Consider the following 25552-nt stretch of genomic DNA (forward strand, 5'->3'; position numbering starts at 1 on the left):
ATTCCTTTGGCCCCTCAAGGACTGGCCGCACCTGGTCTAGTGGATCATCTCTGCACAAGCAGGGTGCGGAGCTCTGCTGCAGGGGTCTGCAGGAAAAGACCACCCCCATCTCCCTGGGCTGGAGCCCTGGCTCTCTCCCCATCAGCTCCACAACCCTGGTACCTTCTTTCCGTTCAGGGCCGTGCGTTTCCTCAGCTGTAGAGCAGTGCAGGCACCAGCACCCACCACCCCCATAGGGCTGTTGTGTTAAAGGGCTTAATGTACCTGAGTGTTTAGCACAAAAATATAGACATGAGTATTTGCTGTGATTGCCTTTTTTCCGGGTATCACTTGACGCAAATAATTGGGAGAGAGAGGAAGGGGAAATGAAGGCATTGAGGGTGGGCCTGGGTCCCTTTTCTTTCTGCTGAGTGTCAGCCTGGGCCCCATATGGTGGTTTGGCTGATCTGCTTTGCTTCCCACTCTCCCTGTGGTTATGGCCTGATATCTGAAGGGGGCATGGGGGGGCATCTCCAGGGTGAAGTTAGAGATGCTCGTGGCATGGAGTGAACCCAGTACCAACCAGAAAAGGTGAAGGCTTCCCCAGGCTCTGGTATTTGAAAGACCCACCCCGTACTTGCCAGATTGTACCGTAACTTTTAATATGCTAAAACCTCAGTGGAAGTTCTTAGGGCCGCGGCCATATGGGTTTTTGATTGAAACTCCTTTGAGTATTTCACCAACTAAATATATTGGGTGAGGATTAAATATCTTAAACTGTGTGCCATCCCATAGTGTGTGCTGTTCAGAGCAAGGTTCCAGCATAATGTTTGGAGAAGCTAAAGCCTAAATCCAGGCTTGCATAATCAAAGGAAGTATGATGTCTGTTACATTGTGTGAAATTGTATAGAATTGTAATGGTGTGCCTTTTAGGGGGTGTGTGACTAGAAAGAGATAAATAGAAAATAAGAATTAGTGTGCAAATGTGGATTTTTTAAAAATGCATTAGTAAGAGGCCAATAATAAATGTGCATTTTCTTTTTGCTACTGGAGCCCAAGAGAGGTGGTGAAGGAAACTAGCAAACTGACACCTTCTTCTAAGTATTTCCCGCTCTCTCATCTTCTAGACCCTTTTCTATTAACCTATGTTCCCGTTAAAACATTAATTGCATAATTAACATAAAAGAAAAACTTCTCCCTTGAGAGCCTGAGATAGTTTTTAGGTTTTATTTAAATAAAACATTTCAAATCCATTTGGAGGCCTTAATTTCCTACAGTTGGGGTATTTCTGATCCTCTGGTGCAGGCAGTGAAGTTGGTTGTTTTATTTTATCTGTACCTTCTGTGTTCTTGCATTCACTTTTGAATGAAATCCATTTCTCCATTTACCAGGGAAAATTTGAATTTGATGGCATGGCTGTTTTGCATTATTTAAATATCCAATACTGGGTTATTTAAATAGAAAAAACATGGTTATTTAATGAGAAACTTAAATTTTCAAAAGTTCAAACTGTTTTACTTCTGAAATCACTTTTAAAACCTGATATATTTCGACACTGATTAACATTGATAACATTTTGATAACCAGTCATGGGTACTACAGGTTTTCTAAATTGTACCTTTGCAATATTTTTTTTCTCTCCTTAGGAAGTTGAAGACCACGTGGCATTTTTAATAACAGTTCCAACTGCCCTGGCGATTTTCTTTGCTATCTTCATCCTCGTGTGCATCGAGTCAGTGTTTAAGAAGCTGCTCCGCCTTTTCTCTTTGGTGATATGGATTTGTCTCGTGGCCATGGGCTACTTGTTCATGTGTTTTGGAGGCACCGTCTCTCCCTGGGACCAGGTAAGGTGTTGAAATGCCCTTTGTGTTTGTTTTTCTGTGCTTTGATCTGTAACATACCAAGTTCTGTCAGCTTGGCCCTAAACTGTAAACAGGAGACCAATAGCTGAGAAGGAAGTCTTCTGAAACAGCTGTCTCAGGCATGTCCCCATAATGAAGTCAATCAGCACCCGTTTGAACTCCTCAGACCTGCTGGCCATTGGGGTGCTGCCTGGGCTCACCTGGTCATGTGTTTCTTCTGATGGCTAAGTCTGCGTTTACACCTCTCACCACTTGGTCTTGGTAACTCCATTCTCCTCTAACCCCTGAGTTTCCCATTATTCTGGAATCCCTCTGGGACTGGAGCCTCACTTTGTGCCTCTAAGTCTTCAAAGACTGGTCAATGCCCTTGAACTCTTTCTCAGTGACTGGATCTCCCTTCTTACAGACAGATGGCTGTGATACTGACTTTGTATCAACGTGATAACGTCATAGCAATAGGGAGACCCATAGTTCTTCATGTTGAAACTGGGGAGGCTCTTGATTTAGAAAATGGCTATGTCTGGAGGATGTTAGATCTTTAGGAGAATGTAGTCTAATGGGCTTTTCCCTGTGTACTGCTGCCACAAGGCTGTAGCCTGCTGATTGCTTGGTCAAGTGCTGGGTCGTCCAGGGTGCAGATGTGGGCCGCAGATGGGGGTGTGCTAGTTACTAGCTTCAAGTTTGTGATGGGAGCCAAGGGGTTCTGTCACCCTCCAGGGAGAGATGAAACTGAGCACCAAGGGCTGTCCCTGAGTTGGTGGCGACTCAAGAGCCTGGGGTAGGAGAGGAACAGGAACCACAGATGGATAGAGGAGAGGTCATTAGGACATGAGGCCCAGGGAGGGTGAATTGCTGTGGAGGCCAACGGAGAAGAGAGATTCAAGATGGGAACGCACAAAAGGGTTGAAGTGCCTGAGTTGAGAGAGCACTGGGTGAGCCCAAGGATGAGGTTTCCAGAGAATTCTGTCCCGTGACCTCAGCCAAACCATCCTCCTCTTTGGGCCTCGGTTTCTTCTGCAAAGGAAGAGGCTGGACGAAGTGAACTCAGGTTAGTCCCTCTGGCTCTAAAGGATGCTGTGATGGTGAGCACAGGTGGAAACAGTGCCTTTCCTCTCCTGCAGCTCCCCAAAGAGGCCCCAGTGCTCAGGGAAGCTCCCCTGGCCGTCTCCTCATGCCCCCGTTCAAGCCTCTTGCAGGGCTGAGCACCCCCCCACCCCTGCCTCCACGCTCCGGCCAGCTCCTTCCCCCCCTCTGCTCCCGCCTTTGTCCTTCACACGCCCTCACCCAGCTGCCATCGACAGCACGTGTGGCCCGAGGTCCCTCCGCCTTCACACCAGTGCACGTGGACAGAAACAGAAAACCGGTTAAGAGCGTCTTTTGCTTTCTGTGGCATGGACCCAGTGGCCTCTCCTAGCACCAGTGCCACCTTGTTTTAACAAAACAGTTTTAGAAGAAGCCTTACTATCTGGAACGGCAGTTTCCTTTTGTTCAGAATTCTCTGAGCTTACTTTTCTATGTGAATTACGGAATCAGTTTGTCATGTTCAGTAAAAGCTCTACTGTTACTTTCATTAACCTCATCGGGCCCCTTCCCAGAGCAGCCTCCCCAGATGTCCAGCTGATACCCCACCGGGCCACCCCCCATCTTTCTTGTTTTTCTGTAGCACTCATGATGATCTACAGCACCTCAGAGCACGTGACATACCCCTATCTTTGTTAATCAACTGTCTCCCCTGCAAGAATATAAACTCCTTCCGGGGTCCGGGGGTGGATTTGACCATCATCGGTTGTTGTGTCTTCGCACCTCTGAGCATTCTCTGCCAGTAGGAGCACGCAGAGCTGCTTGTGCAGTGCTTTCCTTAGTGGATGACTGTAGTTTTTCACTTTCCGATTTGTTGTTGTTGGATTTGTGCGTGCGTGTGTATCCACTTGTTCCGTTTTCACTTATCTGTTGGTTTTATAACATACACTTTGGTTTTATTGCTGTTATCTGCCTGCTTGTACGAGATCTCTCTAAGCATCTTAAACACACCAATCTCACAGTCATTTTACTTCCATTTTTTGCAGATTGATTCCCCAGGTGTTGAGTTGGTTGGCTCAGTTTCTTGGCATCAGCTTTGACGTTGTTGTTTCCAACTTTAAGTTGAGCTGGGGGTCTTCACCCCCCGATCCGTGATCCCACCCTAACCCTCATGCTGTTGAGGCCCTGGGCAGAGAGAGCTCCTGCGTGGAGCCTCAGCCCCGTTGATGTGGCAGGTGGCCTGGGCAGGCTTGTAGGAGCACAGCTGTGTGTGCCTGGTGCCCAGAAAAGGCCACAGCCGGGCTCGGCGGTTGCGGCTATTTCTGGCCACTGTTTCTAAGCTGGGGGCTTGGCCAGGGTGCACGCCTCATGCTGGAGGGCTGCTCACACCTCTTGCCGGAAGAGGGGCGCTTTGGGCCCTGTGCCTCCACTGGAACTTGAAATCCTGCCCAGAACTCCCGGCTACCCCTGCCCCTTCAGCAGGGGACTTGAAATGTAGTTATTCTGCCAGATTGACCCCAGGTTTACTCTCTGGCGTCTTTTGGTATCAGCAACACAGATGCAGGCCCCTCACTGAACGCTGACCTTCCAGAAGTGTTAGAATAGGCTCAGTGCGCTTGAGGAAGTGAGCTCAAGGAATGGTTCCCACTAGAAGGTGTTTCCGTGAACAGTATTATTATGAGGGGATGCAGGAGACCACCTGCTGCACTGACGGGGACAGTCCACACAGGGCCCCTCACCGCTGACGCCAAGGGCAAGTTCAGGGGTCCCAAGGCCACCCTGAGGCTTAATCGCTTGCTAAAAGGACGCACAGAACTCACTGAAAGCTGTAATACTCCTGGTTATGGTCTCTTACAAAGAAAGAAGGCAGATTAGCATCAGCCACGGGAAGTATTCAGGAGAACTGCCAGTTCTAAAGCCTCCATTGTTCCCTCCATGGGGAGTCACACGACAGCCCTGCCCTCCTGGCTACAACATGTAGCGCTGTGCATGGGGAATACTGCCTGCCTGCGAGGGTCAGCAGAGCCTTGTGTGTCCGGGGTTTTGACTGGGACTCCTCACGTGCTGCCTGCGTGGCTGACTGTCGGTCTCAGCCTCTCTGTAGACAGAGCTGACACTGCGTGGCCCTGAGCATCCTTCGTGAATCGCATTTGGACAGTCTGCTGGCCAAAGCCCCCAGGCAAACAGAGTCCTATCAGGTGGGGCATTCCTGGGGCCTGGAACTCCCCTCCCAGGAGCCCAGGGCAAAGGCAGAGCTGTCTCTGGGTGAGGCTGGTTCTTCCCTGCACAGGTGGGTCGAGTGTAGATCTCGGCCATCAACAGCTCCAGTGCAGAACCCAGAATAGAAACAGCCGGTGCGGGCGTCGTCTGGACGGTGCCACCCCTGTTCTGGGTGCTTCCCTTACACAAACCCATCCAATCCTTGCGTAGCTCCGTGGGGTGGGTGCCGTCATACCCAGGCTCCCCAAGGGCCCAGGCTTCCACACCACGGGTATCTTGCTCCCGGCTGGGCTGCAGGTGAGCAGGACAGGAGATTTGAACTCGGGGGTCTGATTCCAGAGGCCACTCTGATCCGTGATACCATGGTTCTCAACAGGGAGCGATTTCACCCCCAGGGGACGTTCGTCCCTGTCTGGAAACGTCTTTGCTTGTCACAGCCTGGTTGGGGGTCATCTAGTGAGTAGAAGCCATAGATGCTGCTCAACATGCTACAGACACCCTACAATGCACAGGTCAGCAGCATCACCAAGAATTATCCATCCTCAGATGTCTGGAGTGCTGAGTCTGAGAAACTCTGTATTTTAAGATGCTGCCCCTCAATGTTGTCTTTTAAATTTAGACCCAGTTCTCAAAGCCTCAGTAAGTGGAACTGTAGAGTTGCCAGGGCACGACTTAAGAGTGATGGTTCCGTTTTGATTAGGCAAAGATGAGTGATTTCACAGCCTGTATCCTGGAGAAGGTACCCTCAGGGGAAAGGGTGGCAGCTTTGAGATTGGTCACCAGTGTGGTTAGGAAGGGGTCACTGGGGAAATAAGGAAAACACGGAAGACGAAACTTCAGTGCCTTTGCCCTCACAGCCCTGACTGCGTGTGGAGGCCTCTCATCTTAATTCAGCTCAAGACGCCCCCAGCTTGGAGTCCCCTCCTACCGTGTGCTGCCAGCATCCCAACCCAGCTGACATTTGCTCCACACAGCGGCCTCCTGGACAAAAAGTATTTACAAATGATATTTTGTTGATGGTTCCAAACATTCAGAGGGAAGCCGGGTGATAAATTGCAGAGTCTGGGGCTCCAGCTGTTACAGTGGCAGCGTCTGCATTTTGCAGGGAAATTCTCTGCCTGCTTCTGGCTCCGGCTGATTTGCTGAAACGCCCGCCATGTGCTGTGACGAGCTCCCCATCGATCAATGGTAGAGGGGCTGTTGATGCACCTTATCTTCTTTTTCTGAATGTTTGAAAATACTTGAACGATTTTGAACTCAGCAGAGGAGGATTCAAGGTGTCTGTTCTGTTAGGTAAAGGAAATGGGATAATTTTTATTTTTTTAAGACACCAGTGGCACTGTGTCTGGGGCCCATAGTCCCCTCTTCTGCACGTGCCCGGGCCACCACACGACATGACAGTGCTTCCTGTCTGAGGGCCTCTGGAACGCAGGGCCTTCCTGATAGGTAAGTCCTATTGAAAGAGGCTTAATGGAGGTTGACAAATAGTGTCTCCCAGCTCTGGAGCCTGAAATCTGAAATCAAGATGTGGGCAGGGCCACGCTCCCCCTGAAGGCTCCAGGGCAGGATCCTTCCCTGCGTCTTCCAGCCTCATGTGGCTGCCGGTAACCTTGTGTTCCGTGGATTGTAGACACACCTCTGCAACGTCCGTCATCACGTGGCACTTTTCTCCCTGTGTCTCTTCGCTTCTTATAAGGACACCCATCAGACTGGACTTAGGGAACCCCAATGATTTCTTCTTAACTTGACCATGTTTGCAAAGGCCCTGGTTTTAAATAAGGTCACATCACAGGTACTGGGAGTTAGGATTTGAACACATCTTTGTGGGGGGGGACACCATTCACCTTATGACAAATGTTATTTCACGGGAAGACAGTGTTGCCTAAGAGGATGCTGTCCTGTTGCAGGAAGCCAGTCCCATCTCAGGGCCTCTGTGATTCTGATATTTACTTCCCCCTCTTAGATATCTGACAGCTGCTCTTGATGTCGACCTTCACTTAAACCACAAATCCACTTTGGGATTAAATGTATGCTGTGGAGGTTTTTGACCCATTTTCAAACCAGTGTCTGGGAATTAGAAACATTCTTGTGTGTGAATAGCCTGCTGAAATCAACAGAACAGAAAGAGAAAATAACCTGGTGATTGGTCCCATTGCCTTGTAAACAAGCAGAGCATCATAAACGAATGTTTGCACATTAGGTTGGTTTAGTCTGCCAGTCCAAATAATGAAGGTGCTTCTTTGGGGTTTCTACCTGAGTGACATGATGACACTTTTCTTGCCTGATACATTTCTGTAATGTCTTTGGTTCACTTAGTGCAGCCTAAACATTTAGGTGATGTTTTAATTTATGACTTTCTATCAAGACAAATCCATTCCATCTCAGCTGAAAACCCCTGACTTAGGTCCTTCCATCTGAGATGAGAAGACGTTGAGAAGGTGGCAGGGCAGGAAGGCAGTCGCCTACGATGGCTGATGTTAGCCTGTAGCCACTGGGTTGGCCAAGTGAGGACCAGAGAGTGAGTCGTATTTGCATTTGATTCCAGAGTTCTGCTTCCCTTGTATTAAGAGCCCACTGACTAGAGTTAAATAAAAACTTCCATTTCTGACAATGCCATTTCCGCCTTGGCAGGGACACCAGGCTGCAGTTACTGTATAGATCTGTTAAATTACCAATGTGAAAGGCTAACATTTTGCTCCAGGAAGAAGAGACTTTCTGTGCCCTATTACCTGAAAGGATGCCAGACATTCACCATGTACCTATGTGTGTTTTCCTACAAAAATAGGACGTCAGTGTTCAAACATCTTTTTTTTTAACTGAAAATGGGTGAGAATGAAAGAAAAGCAAGGCCTCTCATAGGTTTTGAAATGGCACAGAGTCAGTTTACAAGTGCAGTCGCTTAGAGAGCTGTTAAAGAATGTATTTACCCCTGGAAGAACCTAGTAGCCTATGAATGAGAGGAGAAATCCGGCCTGTTCCTAAGTATCCAAGAAAGCCATCTCTGTATGCTTTTGTGTACCAAGGTTGATTTCTTAGGGGACATTTTGGATTTAATATGAAGAAGAACATATCTGAGAAAAGTTAAAAGTAATATAAAAATTATTTCATTTAACAACAAAGGTGTAGGGGTTTTCTAACCCCCCCCTTTTCCTAATAATGGCAAGGAATGTACTGATGAAATGTGAATTTTAAGGAAGTGCAGCACAGCTGGACACAGCCCCAAGTGAAGTTATTTTGAGATCCCCACATGTTTCTGGCTGTTGAGCACGGAGGTGGCATTGCTGTATTCTCTCTACTGTTCATTCCCAGCCGGAGTGTTGTGAAAACCACACAGGCTGTGCAGTGAACTGGGGATTTATCACTGGGGCTTCCCAGCCCTGACCTTGCTTGAAGAGACAAGTCTGCTGCTGTTTCTGGAACAATCTCCGTGTTTCCTCTTCTTTTCTCTCCTCCCGTGCTTTTCTTTAGAGGAGCATGAGATGAGCCCTGGTAGTTAACATTGGCATCTTCATTAAACTGTTATCTGGCAATGGAAGGGATGCTGCCGTTCTCACCTCTGAGCTTTTGCGGTCCTCCCTCCACCCCATGCCCACATCAACATACATTTTAAAGGTTGGGTGGCCTCGGAGGCATTTTTTTTTTTTTTTTTTTGCGGTACGTGGGCCTCTCACTGTTGCGGCCTCTCCCGTTGCGGAGCACAGGCTCCGGACGCGCAGGCTCAGCGGCCATGGCTCACGGGCCCAGCCGCTCCCATGCATGTGGGATCTTCCCGGACCGGGGCACGAACCCGTGTCCCCTGCATCGGCAGGCGGACCCTCAACCACTGCGCCATCAGGGAAGCCCTCGGAGGCATTTTTGTTTGCTGCTCTGTTCCCAGTGTGCAGCACAGTGTCACATACATGGGGATCACAACGCAAATACTTGAGGAACTAATTGAACAAGTGCACGCATGACATATCTGTCTGCTCGTTCCCTCCTCCGGTAAGGAGAGAAGACACTTCCGCGGTCCTGGTTCTTCCCTGCTCCAGGCACCGTTCAATTACTTTACATACATGCCTTCCTGATCTGTACATCCCTGCGACGTCACTACTATTATTACGTGCAATTTGAAGATGAGAAAACTGAAACCCAGAGAGGTTAAGCAACTTTCCCAAAGTCACACAATTAGGAAGAGAGCCGGAATTTGAACATGACATTCTGGCACTGTGCGTGATCGTCACACACCATCTTCCTCTGCGCCTCGTCATTGGTGACTGTGGGGTGTTTCTTGTGGTGCCTCAGCAAATGATAGATTATTATGGGATGAGGAAGGGGGCACACTGGAGAATTCTGTATTGTTCTATCTGTTACATGTTTTTTGGAAAAACTTCATGGGGTGGGAGCTGTTGCTTCAGAGATGCCAAAAAATTGATCGCATCACTGTTCTGAATTGCTAGTAATATTCCCAGTTGGAGGTATTTTCATTCATCAGACGAGTCAGTAAGAGAAACGGGACATTTCGGCCCAAGGAAAAAATGTCTGTGTGTCCATATTAGTCAGCATTATTGTTTGGAATTCAATGACTGCTTTCATACTGAAATGAACATAACTCCCTTATTAACAGATTCCCTGTAATTACACTTCTTTCTGCTGGTTTTCTCATCTGGGTCTGTCTTAGCATCTGTGTGTGCACCAGTAATCAGTCCCTTTCTTCCCTGTAGGAAAAACCCCTCAGGCTCAAAGGACCATTTGCTGGGATACTGGCTCTTCCAGTAAGGCACTCATGTCCTAGGGGGTGGCCACCAACATAAGGAAGCTGGTCCTGTGTGTGCAGCAATCAGGGCCTCTGGGGAAGTCAGTGTGCGGTCAGAAGAAGGAATCATGACAGTAGTCTGGAGTTTGTAGTGTTTTCCTGAAAGAGCTGGAACTTTACAAGGGAGGAAAAATGTTCTGTAGGCTTCCAAAACATCTGTTACTGACTCTGTTTAAATGGAGACATTTTTGATGGTGATTATCTTAGGGCTTCCTGCATCATGTCCCTTGTATTTGCCAAATGATTTTATAAAACGCTGTTTGTCATAGAATTCCAGCTACTTTGGCCTTGAATCTTGGATGCTGTTGTTATATCCAAAGAAACATACTTACGGGAGCTGGTGAATAATATAACCTGTGATTGTCCTGTTTGGACTGTGTGTGTGAGTGCAGGGGAGCTGCTGACATGAAGGGGAGTGAATTCTAGACTCCAGGCTGGAGCAGCAAGTTCTCGGGAAAAAAATACATCCCGAGTTTAAATTATTTCCTATTAAGAGTTGCTAAGCAACGCCTCACTTAGCTTCCCCAGTATTTGGTATTTCAGATTTCCTTTTCTCAGCAGCCACTAACATCATCCTCGCCCAGCAATTTCACAGAGTTGAAAACCCAGAAACTAGAGTTTGGAAAGGCAAAGATGCTGAAATTCTTGAGACAGAAAACCTAGGAAGAGAGAGGAGAGAACTAGAGAGAGAGAGGGAGCTCTGGAGGTTTGTAGAAAGTACCTTGAGTTTCCGCCTGAGCACCGATTCACACACACAGGGGAGAAACCTACCACAGGCCCGAGAAAGGACCTCTGGGAAAGAGCAGAATGGATTGATTCCTGGCACAAGGTCTGGAGAGCAAGCACCAGTGACAAAGAGTTCCTAATGCAAAGGGAATCAGTTCATCAAGAAGACCTAACAGTTCCAAATCCTAATAAGAGAGATGAAAAATAGATGATGCAAAAACCCATATCTAACTCAGAGATTGAAACACCCTATCTCAAAAGCAGGTGGGACAATAAGAAAGAAAATCAATAAGGATATAGGAGATTCACAAAGTATTACCAAACAAATTGATCTAATTGATATTTATAGAACTCTCCAGCCAACAATGCAGAATATGTGTTCTTTTAAACACACGTGGAACATTTACCAAGAGGGACCATATTCTTTCATTGTTTTTTGTTTTTTTTTAAAATATCTGTTTTGGAGTATAATTGCTTTACAAAGTTGTGTTAGTTTCTGTTGTACAACACAGTGAATCAGCCAAATGCATATATATATATCCCTCTCCCCTCCCACCTACCCTATCCCACCCCTCTACGTGGGCACAAAGCATCAAGCTGATCTCCCTTCGCTATGCAGCAGCTTCCCACTAGCCATCCATTTTACGTTTGGTTGTGTATATATCAGTGCTACTCTCTCTTCCCCTTCCCCCTCCCCGTGTCCTCAAGTCCATTCTCTACGTCTGCGTCTTTATTCCTGTCCTGCCCCTAGGTTCTTCAGAACCATTTTCTTTTTTTTTTTTTTAGATTCCATATATATGTGTTAGCATATGGTATTTGTTTTTCTCTTTCTGACTTACTTCACTCTGCATGACAGACTCTAGGTCCATCCACTTCATTACAAATAACTCACTTTCGTTCCTTTTTATGGCTGAGTAATATTCCATTGTATATATGTGCCACATCTTCTTTATCCATTCATCTGTTGATGGACATTTAGGTTGGGTCCATGTCCTGGCTGTTGTAAATAGAGCTGCAATGAACATTGTGGTACATGACTCTTTTTGAATTATGGTTTTCTCAAGGAGATTGCTGGGTCATATGGTAGTTCTATTTTTAGTTTTTTAAGGAACCTTCATACTGTTTTCCATAGTGGCTGGATCAATTTACATTTCCACCAACAGTGCAGGAGGGTAGGGACCATATTCTTGATCCTAAAAGTCTCGCTAAGTTTAAAAAGATTACTTTCATACAAAGTGCTCTCTCTGGCCATAACGGGCTTAAACTTGAAATCAATAACGTAAAGAAGTTTGGAATATCAATCAATATTTGGAAACTAAACAACCCATTTCTAAATAACTCTGAAGGCCAAGAAGAAATTACAAGGGGAATTGGAAAGTATGTTGAACTGAATGAAATGAAAACATGATGGATCACAGTTTGCAGGGTGCACCTAAAATGGCACTTAGAAATTTGTAGCCTCAAATGTATATAGTACAAAAGAGGAAAGGGCTCAAATCAACAACATAAGCTTCCAACTTAAGAAACTAGAAAAAGGAGTACAAATTAGAAGAAAGGAAATAAAAAGGAGCAAAAAACAATGAAATTGTAAACAGAAAAACAATAAAGATAATCAGTGAACCCAAAACTGGTCCTTTGAGAAGATCTATAAAATTGGTAAATCTCTAACCAGAAATAAAGATAGAAGACAAAATTACCAGTATTAGAAATGTGAGAGGAATTGTTCCTATAGATCCTACAGACTTTAAAAGGATAAGGAAATATTATGAACAGCTTTATGCCAATAAATTCCACAATCTAGATGAAATGGACAAATTCTTTGGAAAGCAAACTGGCAAAGATCATTCAAGAAGAAATAGATAACTTGAATTGCCCTATATGTATGAAATAATCTGAATACGTTGTTAAATATCTTCCTACAAAGAAAATTCCAGGCCCAAACGCCTTCTCTGGTGAGTTCTACCAAAATTTAAGGAGGAAATAATCCCAGTACTATTCAAGTTCTGCAAAATAGAAGAAGGAACATACTTCCCAATTTATGTCATGAGGCCAGGATTGCTTTGATACCAAAGCCAAATACGTTACAAGGAAAGAAAACTACAGATCAATCTCTCTCGAACATAGATGCAAAAATTCTTTAAAAAAATTTACTAAATTTAATCCAGAAAAACAATGGAATTTATATCAAGAATGCAAAGTTGGTTTAACATTCAAAAATCAATTCATGTGACTTACCACATTAACAGATCATTTCAGTAATTGCAGTGCCTGCCATCGTTTTGGTAGGTAAAGGGGAGACTTTTGACAAAATTCAACATCTACTCATGATAGCATCTCTCAGCAATCTGGGAATAGAAAGGAACTTCCTCAAACCAATAAAGGGCAATTGAATAAAAAGTATAGCATTGGGACTTCCCTGGTGATGCAGTGGTTAAGCATCCGCCTGCCAATGCAGGGGTCACGGGTTCAAGCCCCAGTCCAGGAAGATCCCACATGCCATGGAGCAACTAAGCCCATGCACCACAACTACTGAGCCTGCACTCTAGAGCCCATGAGCCACAACTACTGAAACCCGCGTGCCTAGACCCCATGCTCCGCAACAAGAGAAGCCACCGCAATGAGAAGCCCCTGCACTGCAACAAAGAGTAGCCCCTGCTCACTGCAGCTAGAGAAAGCACACGTGCAGCAATGCAGCCAAAAATAAATAAATAAATTTATGAAAAAACAAAAGAAACCAGTGTAGCATCATACTTAATTGGGAAGGACTGAATGATGTTACCTGTGATCTGGATAAGGTAAGGAGAAGAATCAAAAGACATAGAGACTAGAACATAAGAAGTTAGCCTGGCTTTATCTGTCTGTGTGTGCACTGTCCATTGTATTAAAAATCCTATGGAACCTAAAAAATGCTGCTAGGACTAGTCAGTGGGTTTAGTGAGGATGCAGTTTACAAGGTTGAGATAAAATAAACTGTATTCCTATATATTAGAATCTTCCAACCATAAATTGAAAAAAAAATCACTTAATATAGCATCAAAATGTAAAATACTTAGGAGTATATTTGAATAAACATGTATAATTCTTCTACACAGAAAACTATAAGACATTGTTGACAGAAATTAATGAAATGAGTAACTGGAGAGATAGACTCTGTTCATGGATCCAAAGACTCAATGTTGTTAAGCTGTCAGTTCTCCCCCAGTTCGTTCTGTACAGGCAATGCACTCTCAACAAGCTGTTTACAGAGAGTAGAAAGCAGATTCTAAGATATGTATGGACATGCAAAATACCTAGAAGAGCTAAAAGAAATTTGAAAAAGCAGAACATAGAGATTTTACTCTACTGGATTTCAGGATTTATTATAAAACTCCGTAATCAACTTAGTATAGTATTGGTGTAAAAGTAGACATTTAGGCCAATGGAATACAGTAGATTGTCCAGAAATAGTCCCACATATATATGGTCAATTTAGTTTTGACTATGTTCCAAGCCAGTTTAATGGGGGAAAGTATAAGCTTTTCAACAATAGCTGCTGAAAAAATTAGTCTTGTGCAAAAAATAAACTTCCATTCATATATATGTGTATATATATATATATATATATATATATATATATATATATAATATATACAAAAATGAACTCAAAATGGATCATAGATTTAAAAGTTAGTCCTCAAACTATTAAACTTCCAGAAGAAAACGTGAGAACCATGAGAAAAGATCTTGGTACCCTTGGCTTAGAAAGCTGTTTCTTAAATAGAGTATGCCACAAATTGTCAACTATTAAAGAAAAAGCCCTGATCCATAGGATTTAATCAAAATGTAAAAACTCTTCCTACTCAAAAGCACTTTTATGAAAGTGAAAATGTAAGCCACGGACTGGGAACAATTGTTGAAAAATATATATATGGCAAAGCACTTGTACTTAGGATGTAGAACTGACTCTTACAACTGAACTATACCTCAATACAGGTGTACAATTAGTGAATGAGGTTTTGTAGTGCACAAAGAATTTTCATGCTCCATTCCAAATTATTGATACAATATCCTCAAATGGGAGGTAGGATTCCCATTGTAAACATGACACCGCCCCCCCCCCCCCCCGAAAACCTGAGATACAAAAAGAGGCTTTGTGACTCTCCAAAAACATGCAGCAGGTGGAAGGCTGGAACCCACTATGTCTTTCTTCTTTCCATTCAGGTGAGCTGACTCACCTACTCTTGGCTGTGTCCCCCTGATGGCTTTATAGTGGCTGAAAGAAAGGAGGGATCTTTAAGGAGAACAAAGATACCGAGATGCTCTAAGAGAATGGCAAGATTTCCATTTTTATCATGTCTAAAAAGGAAATGATTCCTTGAGCAAAGATTTCTTACCTATTCAATTTTTTTAAAGATTGGGAAATCAGTTGCTGAGTCGTGTGAAATTCAATCTCTTCTCAGCCTGTTTTTTAGAAGAATTTTTTTTCATTGAACATGGTACACACACCAAATGTGTAAGTCACCAATCTGTATTCTCTTTAATGCTCTTAATATGAAAAATATACTCTTATTACCACCTGCTGGGGGATGTAACTAAAGAACCAAATATTCTAATATGTGTAACACAGATGCATTAGGCTAAAAATTGTGAAGCAAAGAAATAACTTTTTTTGGTAGACAGATGAACCAAAGTTCTTAAAGAAGGGAAATAAATAGGGAGTTATTAAAATAAAATAAAAAATTAACTTTATCATATTGGCCCAGATACAGGTAAATACACCAAGGGAAAGGAAGGGAGAACTCAGAAAGAGACCTGTCTTTTATGGCAGAGATGGAATTAAAACTAGTAGGGGTGGGAAGGACTATTCAGTAAGTGAAAAAAGGAATACATGAAATAAATGAACAAAAGAAATAAATAGATTTTTCTTATGGAAAGAATTAAATTCCTACTTTATTCCATATAAAAATACGAATTCTAGCTGGATTAAAATCTAAATGAGGAAAGCAAACCATTAAGGTTTTCACAGAAATGTAGCGGGAAATCTCTTTATAACATCAGTGTAGGGAAGGGTTTCTTAAATAAGGCATGAAGAGAAAAAACTTTTTTTAATTATGAAAGAAAATTGATGGAGAAATATAAAAGGAAAGACCCATCCCAATTATTTTTATTTCTTTGTAGATACTCAAGAAACAGCCTTACTTGTGTGACCAAGGAGGCATGTAGACAAATTGGTTGGGAACTGGATAAATCAATTACAGTACTTTATTCAATAAAATACTAAATAAGACTCAAATGAATATGTAGATCTACATGTATCAATACTGAGAAATCTTGGAAGCATAGTGCTGAGTAGAAAAGTTGCAGAATGATGCTGATTTTATATATAGTTATACTTTGAATACTTACAGATGCAAGTATTCAAAAAATAAAAAACATGAATGAGAAGAATAATGTACTGATTTCCCCCTCTTGGTTTTTTGTGGGGAAGCAGAGAAGATAATGTGAAGAGGAGACTTTAGCTGTAACTTCCTCTGTGTGTGTGTGTGTGTGTGTGTGTGTGTGTGTGTGTGTTAAATATACATATACATATATATGAAAACATAGGATTGAAGGCTACTATGGCATAATGTTCAGTGTATGAGGTGTGTTTACGGGAGGCTGTCATATGACTTGTATTTTTAAGAATTCTGGTTTTAGTGGTTTTAGTGTTTCACATTTTAGAGTAAAATTAAAAAGATAAAAAGAACATCCGTTGTACTGAATATGACTTTGCCTTTGACCTGCATTTGCCATTCTGGATCGTGGGTCCCAGCCAAGCTTTTAAAATTGACTCCGTTCGTTATCAGCCTGTGAGCCACTGCTGAGGGCGGCTGTCTGTCCTGCTGCCTCCTGTCCCTCAGCCTCTGGGGTGTGATTGTTGTTCACCATGGTGAAAAAAAATAACCCTCCTTTTTTACCTAAATGTGTGTTATTACTAGTTTTAATAAAGCATGTTCTATTTTTCAAACTTTAAAAATATTGTTTAGCACTCTACCAATGACAGGGAATGTAATACTGAATGATGGTAAGATACGGTCACTGGGATCTGTATTTAACAATTAATGAAAATCCAATCAAAATGTCCAAAGAACATAACCACTTAAAAGAAATAGCTAAATGGTGATATCATCACATTTTCATGGAATAAATACTTGGGGGATTAATTAATGGCCATAATCCTTAAATCCTATAAAGTAATTGTTTTTACAATTAAATGTTAATTGTTTTCTTTGGTTTCCAACTATTCCAAAAAAAAAAAACAGAAAGAAAAATCCCCAAACTGTTGACAAAATATTTGAGAATGAACGACTGAAATTAAGGCATCTTTGTCTTTGAACTTTACATATGTGTGCTGTTGAGTATGACACGGTTGTATTTTTGACACTTTTTTTCTGTTGACCCATGATGATAACAATTAACACATTAGCATGGAAGAATCAAATGAAATATTGTACTAGATTGATTCAAATCCTGCCACTCTTCCTTCAGTTACCTTCTGCATGTCTTCTTTTTTTTTATGATTTGAAACTGTGTATTTAAGGAAAAACACTAATTTTCCAACAAAATGCTAATACTTGTAAGCTATGGCACTTAAATTTATTCATAGTCATCAGAAAACTTTAGAATTTCTAGAGATACAAAACAAAAACCTGGCCGCTTCATTAAATATGCTAGGAAAAACATGTACCCAAGTCATCCAATGGACACTTCTTTCTCAAGTTCTGGGGGTCAGTGCATATAGATTTTGGATTCGTGTTTCCTACTACTTTGTAGATGGTACTAGCTTATTTTTAAACATAAACACTGGACAGAACAGAGAAGAGGGGAACATGAAAGAGGTAAGGAACCAGCAGCATTAGCAATCCATAAAGAAAAAGGAACGGACAATTCTTGTAACACATACGGATTAAATGGGTAGTGACAGGAGGTTAAGGAATGGTGCTGGGGATTGACAGAGCCTTACGATAAAGGGAAGAATACATTCTATAATTATCAGCACAGTATGCAATATATTTTATCAAGCTCTGAATTTGAGATATTTTAAAGTTCTGATTTTTCTTTATCAAAGTTCCATTTAGCAGGATACGTTTTTCCCTCTCAAAAACTAGTTTTCTCATTTGCTAAATGCTATAGTCCTTTAAAACTCTGTACAGAGACTTGTTTCATGCAACAAGGGAGGGAGATGCCTCAATATTCTTTAGTGGTTGCTGCTTTTCCCAACACTACCTTTTTCTCTACCTTTGACTTTTTTTTTTTTTTTTTTTTTTTTTTTTTTTTTTTTTTTTTGCATCTCTTCTTTTAAGGTATGTGCTGGGGCTTAACTGCAGACACACTCAGTGTGCTGATCACAAAAACTCGGTCAACATCTAATTCTTTGCATTCTAAGTCAACTTCTTGCTCCATACGTCTTTGAGGAAGATGAAACTCAGCATCTAGATACTTCATTTTTATTGGAAATGCAAAGACACCAAGGCTAAGTAGGCGACATATGGATGCTCCATACTCTTAGGATGTGGGCACAAACCCCAAGAGCTGTCTTAGAAACTGAAAGCAGAAACAGGCCTTTACAGTTTGGAGGGCATCTTTCTGTTGGCCTCTGGTGCGGCCTCTATCTAAGCCGTCGTCTGGGTATTTGTGAGTGTCACAGGGCGGAGAGCACAGAGACTCTAGACTTCGCGGGATGGAGGTTAGGGGTCCTACAAAGCTGTGTCCCACATACTGTGATTATAGACAGCCATCTGTTTCAGCCAAGATTTCTTTGGTGTCTGTCCTGTTCAAGGACTGCTTGGGGCCAGGATCTCTTTTGTAGATCCTTTATAGGGTGCTCCTATAAAGCATGCATCCTATAGCTTCACAGGATGATCTGATTGTGGGGGATTAATCCACACTCACCCAGAATGCCAACTTATGGTTTTATTGTTGTTTAGAGAGTACTCCTGTCTGCTAACCAAAAATACCTTCTTTCTGGTGTTAGGTTACCTGGGAAACCTCTTCAGTTGGGTGTGTGTTGAAGATCAGATCAGAACAAAGTGGGTCATGAGCTTTCCTTGGGTATTTTATTCAGGCTGAGACAGTCTGAGTAGGAGCACGGTTGCACAATGAGGTCATTCTTTTTGGCAGGTGACGTTGGGCAAAAGTCTTGGGCTGTGTTGCATGGAGCTCCTCCAGGATCAGTTTCAACGTCCTGCCAATACTCTCAAGTGAACCAACTTAAGGTCTCCTATAGATAGAAAGTGTGGCCCAGGGAAGAGGATGAATATTTTTGGAATATGAGCATTATTTTCCTCCACTGGAGGAAAACCTAGGTTTGGTTTTGGCTGATGGCTTCTCTTCTGGATTCTGCTTCACTCATCATTTAACTAACATCCTAATGTGGGAACCTGTCCTTTTGCCATCTGACATCATGGGAATCTCCAGCAGGACCTGGAGTCTGTGTCCATCAGGGCATAAGACCAGCCATTTCTAAGCTCTGGAAACACTATTATTGCATATAAGCTGTTACTTAACTAAATAAATACACTTCTCCTTAAGAGTTCAGAAAGATTTCTAATTAATTCCAATTGAAAAAAAGGGGCCCTAGGAGTAGCTAGAGGCTGTGTTGACAGCTGAGGGAACAGTTACGGTCTCTGTCTCACTTCGGGTATCGACTGTTGTGCCTGTGTGGTCAGCAGTGGGGCCCCTGATGGGCCCCAAAATGTGGCTCTGGCCTCACTGGTAACCCTGAGATGTTTCTACCCAACAGCACCCAATAGCAGAGACTCCAGTACTTATCACTGTTAGAAATGGATACTCTCCTCAGGTTGGCAGGTATTTTTTCCCCCAGCAATAATGAAGTGGCTTAGTAATGATGGATTTCTATAGATAAAGGCCAATGTTAAAATTTTAGAAGCCCTTGGAAATCTCAACATTCTTACCTTGGTTTCTGAGCAGAGTCAGCATGGAATAGAAATGCAGATGATCCCCATTATTTGCAGCATCCAGTTTTGCAAATTTGCCTACTTGCTAAAATGTATTTATAACCCCAGAGTCGATAGTTGAGGCCATTTGTGGACATGTGCAGAGCAGCAAACAATCTGAGTTGCCCCATGCGAGTGTTCTCAGCTGAGCTGGAACAAGGCATCACTCTGCCTTGTGGTTTCAGCTCACACCGTAGGCAAGCATCCTTTTCGTGATTTACTTAGTGCCATATGTATATATATATAGTTTGTATTTTTGTGCTTTGTGTTGATGATTTCACTGCTTAAAATGGCCTCCAAGCGTCTTGCTGAAGTTTTGTCTGGTGTTCCTGAACGCAAGAAGGTTGTGATGTGCCTTCTGGAGAAAATATGTGTTAGATAAGCCAGAGATGCTGGCTGTGAGTTAAGTGTTAACAAATCAACAATGTGTAGAAAATAAGGTGCCTTTAACAAAAACACAGTAAAACAAGGTTATGTATTGATTGGTTAAGGAAAATGCTGTGACCAGGGGCCCACAGGAGCCTCGCCCCATATTTAATGGTTCAGTACTCACTAATTCAGTGTTCATGGTGATGGTATAGCCGTAACTACGGAGATTAAGGAGAATGGACCACCTTACCTTGGGAGGGCGAATCACAACATTGTCAGTGTAATAGCCCACGGAGATGGCAATGGAACTACCGGTTTCAAATTTCTGTGCTTCCCATCACCTTTTCCATTTTCATATGTGATGTATTGAAATAACGTGCCTTGGCGTTGATATTTCTGTGAGTTGTATTTTGGCCTCACTCAGTTTCAGCTCATTGTTGAAATATCGTGAAGTGATGATAGCTTTAGAAAACCAGAAAAACAGGTTCATGTGAAGGGTTGAGGGGTTCCAGGATTAACATTTGGGAACAAAGGTCCTTCGGTCAGAGTGTCCTTGATGAGTGATCCCTGCTATCGGCAGTGACACCTTCAGCAGCTGGAGTGTTTGGCAACCGATTTGACCGCAGGTACTTGATGGGGTGAGGCTCCAGCCCAGAGCTCTCCTGGGCTCCTGAGAGACAGCCGTGTGACGGAGCATAAGGGCGGTGTGGTGGGCATGCTCCTGTGATGGGGAGGGCTCTGCATCCAGATCAAACATTGCCACTTCCTCAGCAAGTGTCCTGGGACATCCTTTGGCGTCAGGCTGTTTGTTATTTCAGAGCCTCTCTGCCTTCGAGAGGGGCTGTTCCTGCCCCTTGAGTGGCATTTAGGCAGGAAAGAGACACTCTAAAGGCCATTAGGATCAGGCACAGCCCCACTTCGTAGGTACCAGCAGTGGGACTGGTGCTCACTTCCACCCCACAGACGGCTGCAAGGACTCAGGCCAAGAGCATCAGAACAATGTGTTAGGACAGGATTTTTAAGGAATGCTGATGTTCCATAGCAGCCCGTGGCAGGCCCTGCGGGACTGGCTTAGGGGTGCTCAGACATCCCCAGAATCTCCATCAACCCCCTCAAGCCACCATGGCACTTAGTAAAGGGATGCAGTTGCTGTGGAAACCCAGCTTCAAGACTTGTCCTCCAGCCTCCCTTCTGTGGAGGACAGATGGGGTTCCATGGACCCAGGTGTTAATGCACGCTGCAGTGAGGGCTGTGGAGTGGTGGGCAGGAGCCTGAGCCTGCCAATCACGTGATAGAGTTACTTTCAGTGTCATTTTGTACAAGTTATGAGCTCTTGATCAAGGGAATTAACTTGTCCAGGCCTCGGTTTCTCCATCTGTAAAATCACAGTCATATTAGCAGCAGCTCAGAGGACTATGGGAAAGGGTAGCAAGGATAATTCTTAGCATGGTGCCTGACATATAGTGATAGGTGCTCAGTAAATGCTAGTTAGTGTGATAAGCCTTCCCATACTCTGGGGAATCTTTTAAGGACTCTGCATGTGATGTAGCCCCTTTATTCAACTGGCAAGTAATAGAAATGCTGACACCATATGGGAGTTTGGAGCCCAAGAGAAAGGTTAGTTTCAAAGTAGAGGTGAGAATTTAGTTTCTAAAAAAACTAAAAGTAGAACGACCGTATAATCCAGCAAATCGACTCCTGGGTATATATCTGAGAAAAACAAAAACACTAATTTAAAAAGATACTTGCACCCCAATGTTCATAGCAGCATTATTTACAGTTGCCAGTTATGGAAGCAACCTGTGTGTCCACCAACAGATGAATGGATAAAGAAGATATGGCACCTGTATAAAACCATAAAAAAGAACAAAAGTTTGCCATTTGTACCAACATGGATGGATGTGGAGGGCATTATGCTAAGTGGAAGAAGTCACACAGAGACAGACAAATACTGTATGATATCACTTATATGTGGAATCTAAAACATACAATAAACTAGTGAATATAACAAAAAAGAAGCAGACCCACAGATGTAGAGAACAAACTAGCGGTTACCAGTGGGGAGGGGGGAGGGGCAATATAGGGGTTATATTTTATAGTATAGAATTATAGTTAAATCTAGGGGTTGGGAGGCATAAACTATTAGGGGTAAGACAGGCTCAAGGATGTATTATACAATACAGGGAATATAGTCAATATTTTGTAGTAACTGTAAATGGACCTTTAAACATTGTATAGAAGTAAAAAATTAAAAACAAAGTAGAGATGAGAGCATGAGTGTGGCAGAACTCAGAGCTGTGTGACAGGACAGGTGAGAGGTAAAAAGAACAGCGCAGGTGACCACATCACAGGACTGGCCAGAGAAGTGAGAGAAATCTCAGACCACCATGAGGTTGTAGTGCCCTGCAGGTCACAGATGGAGAGTTTGTGGACAGATATCAACAAGTGTAGGGACTGAAACTTCGCTGAACAATCCCCCAGTAACGCAGGATGGTTAAGTTCCTGACACCCGCTATACAATACGGTGCCTACAGATAACAACACTGTATGATGCACTTCAAAGTGTGTAAAGAGGGTGGATCTGGGGTTAAGTGTTCTGACCACAAAAGGAGGGGTGCAGGAGGAAATGCTTGGAGGTGAGGAAGATGTGTATTACCTTGATCGTGGTGATGGTTTCATGGGTGTATGCATCTCCCCAAACTCATGAAATTGTATACCTTAAATATTTATATCCAGCAGTGTGCTGGCAAACCAGCTCTCAGGAACTGTTTGTTCATAGTTTCGCCCATTTCGATATTAGAATGTTCTCTATTTTGAGGAGTCCTTTGCTTATTGGGTATATTAGTGATTTGCCTTTGATATAAGCTGCAAATGTTTTCCCCGTTTTGTCCTCTGTCTTGAGTTTTCTTGTGATGGTTTGCATGCAGAAGTTTTATTTCAAATTTTGTGTAGTTGGATTAGTCAATCTTTCAGTTTATTCTTCTCAATTCTGAGGCATGTTTAGGAAGTTCCCCCTCAAAACTCCTAGGTTATGAGGGAGCAAGCCTTTTTGAGCTAATCTCTACATTTAGATTACTGATCAATGAATGGGACATCTATCTCCATGAAGGTGAGACATGCTTTATCTTTTTCTGAGAGACTCTGCAGTTGGCCCAATGCTATTTATTGAAAGGATGCTGCTGTTTTCCTAGGTTAAATCTCCCTTCATGTGGGTCTAGTTTTCCACTCTCTTCTCTTCCATTAGGCTGTTTGTGTGCCGGGACCACTCTTTTAATTTTGGAGGTTTTATAGTAAGCTTTAATATCTGGTGGATCTTTTATAATTCTATGTACTTTATAATTCATTTTTCCAGCTCCAGGGAAAAAACAAACAAACAAACATGTAGATATGGTTACTGGGATTGCATTAAAATTGTGGCTACATCTAGAGATAATTGATGGCTTTGTGATTCAAGAACATGGCATGGTTTCCATTCATCAATGTCTACATTTCTGTGTTTTTTTTTTTTTTCTTCCAGGAGTATATAAAGTTTCTTATATAGGTTTAGCCCCTATGTCATTTCCATACCTCGGTACTATATATATATTTTTGTCAGCCATTTAATTATTTTCCCTTATAAATGGGATATTTTTTCCATTGTGTGTTTTTTTTTAGATATTTGTGTTATAAATGAGATTTATTGACTTTTCTCCATTTAATTTATATCTTAAAATTTGACTAAATTCTTTTCTTTATAAAAGTCTTTAATGCACTTTTGAATTTTCAGATAGGCAGTTTTATCTACATAGAAAGATTGTTTTATGTCTTTTTCCCCTGGATTCTTATGCCTCTAATTGCTTTCTCTTGTCTCATTGCATTGTCTACATCCATTACCATACTTATTAGTGGTGGTGACAGTTGGCATGTGTCATTTTTCTCACTTTAGTAGAAATATCTCCAGTGTTTCCTCATTAAGTAGGATCCTGGCATTTGGACTAAGATTCTTATGTATATAATCACATTCAATGTTCAGTAAGCACCTAAGAGTTCCATTTTATTGGGTGGTTTGATAAAGAACTGTTGTTGAATTTTGTTAAGTGCCTTTTTGACATCTTTAGAAATGAACTCTATTGATCTTTAATATAATCACTTATATATAAGGATTTTGATTGTTCTTTGTAGTCTCTAGCATTATAAAGTGCCTGCTTTTAAATATTTTTGCCCTGAATTCCACCATGTCTGATACCAAATTGTAACCCCAGATTGCATTCTACTGCTTTGCCTGTCTTTCCGTATATCCTTTCATCCTTTTATTTTTAATATTTCTGGGCTAATTTAAGAGTCTCTTCTTGTTTATAGAAACAGTTATTGTTTTGTAGCATGAAAATATTTTTTGATAGGTTAGGGCCATTTGCATTTATTGACATATTCCATGTTCTTAGTCTCAGCTCTGCCATATGTAATCACACGTGTGAACACATCTCCCAGGGAGAGCCTGGAGAGGGAGACGTGTCAGTAGTAGGACCTCCTGGGGCTTCAGATGCTTTTCCAGGGGTGCCTGGGGCTTCCCACAGAAGGGAGGTGGGAGAGCTATACTGAGACTCTGCAAACGTGAAGATCAGAGGGGACCTCTCAGCCCCGCCGTGGGCACAGACACCCTCCAGAAGCCGCCTGCTCACACCGCCCTGTCTCCTGTAAACCCTGAGTCCTGCCTAGGAATATCTGGAACTGTGGTTTCCACTGAGGCCTCATGACCCTGAGGTAGGGATGAGGGCTTTCTGATCATTGTTTCCAACAGCTGCAGATCTTACTTTCCATAAGATTTAAACTCTGTCCCACCTCCTCAAAGGCTTTGTCAGGAGAATAAACTAAAGATGCAGAAGAATGCCACCCACAAGGCCAGGATCAGGTGATGGTGTCTGTCCTCTTCCTCCGTCAGGGTTACTAGTGCAAGAAGACCATCGGCCCAGTGGCTCCTGGGCTGGACTTTCTCCTGCTGTTACAAGATGTCTCCACCTGAGTGTCATCCCAGGCCTCTGACAGTCAAAGGTCTTGGTGTTGAGCAGATTCATTCATTGATTGTCAGCTTCTCAAGGTCAGAAACTCATGGAAACAGATCCACTAATTCACACTTTCTATCCCAAAACAGCTGAACCTGCTTTCATTTTAAAACGTTGACCCTCAAAATAGGCTGAAAAACAAAACCATCTTTCTTTTTAAACAGAGTACTTCAAATGTGTTTTCAGTGTATTTGATACCTGTTTTAATACTTGGGTAACAAAAAGAGCCCTGTGTCCTAGCTTTCTACATGTGGGACTTGATCGGTATGATGTTAAAAAATGAAACAAAACAAGAACAATCAGCAGATGCCAGCTCCATTCTCAGGCTGTGCTGGTGAACACAAATAGCAAAACAAGCAAATAAAAATAAAATGGGAAATCTTTGCTCCCCTGTTGAGACACATAATAACTGACTACAGAAACTGGGAGGAATAGGTAATTGACTTTCCACTTTGAAAATAGCCAACTTGATGTAGAAGATTTAGTTCTCAATTCCTGATAAGGAAAACAATTTTCAGATATTTCAGAATTGCGGTATGAATTTCCCCTCGAGTCCTACTTTGCTGCCTT

General features: G+C 42.7%; 1 protein-coding gene across 2 annotated transcripts in view; it reads left to right on the forward strand.

Annotated features, from left to right (window-relative positions):
* Positions 1–25552, forward strand: part of ADCY2 (adenylate cyclase 2) — a 433385-nt gene that overhangs the window by 17663 nt on the left and 390170 nt on the right. The window contains exons 1-2 of one of the 2 annotated variants that reach the window (XM_029217112.1): positions 1398–1427; positions 1626–1823. In XM_029217112.1, coding sequence (XP_029072945.1) covers positions 1773–1823 — 51 coding nt within the window. In that variant the 5' untranslated portion in view covers positions 1398–1427; positions 1626–1772. Of the gene's footprint in view, positions 1–1397; positions 1428–1625; positions 1824–25552 lie in introns of those variants that run through there. The other variant, XM_029217111.1, reaches the window with a different exon arrangement.

The sequence above is a fragment of the Monodon monoceros genome, unplaced genomic scaffold (genome assembly GCF_005190385.1).
Source record: "Monodon monoceros isolate NGI ecotype Baffin Bay Population unplaced genomic scaffold, NGI_Narwhal_1 Super_Scaffold_12, whole genome shotgun sequence".
NCBI lineage: Eukaryota > Metazoa > Chordata > Mammalia > Artiodactyla > Monodontidae > Monodon > Monodon monoceros.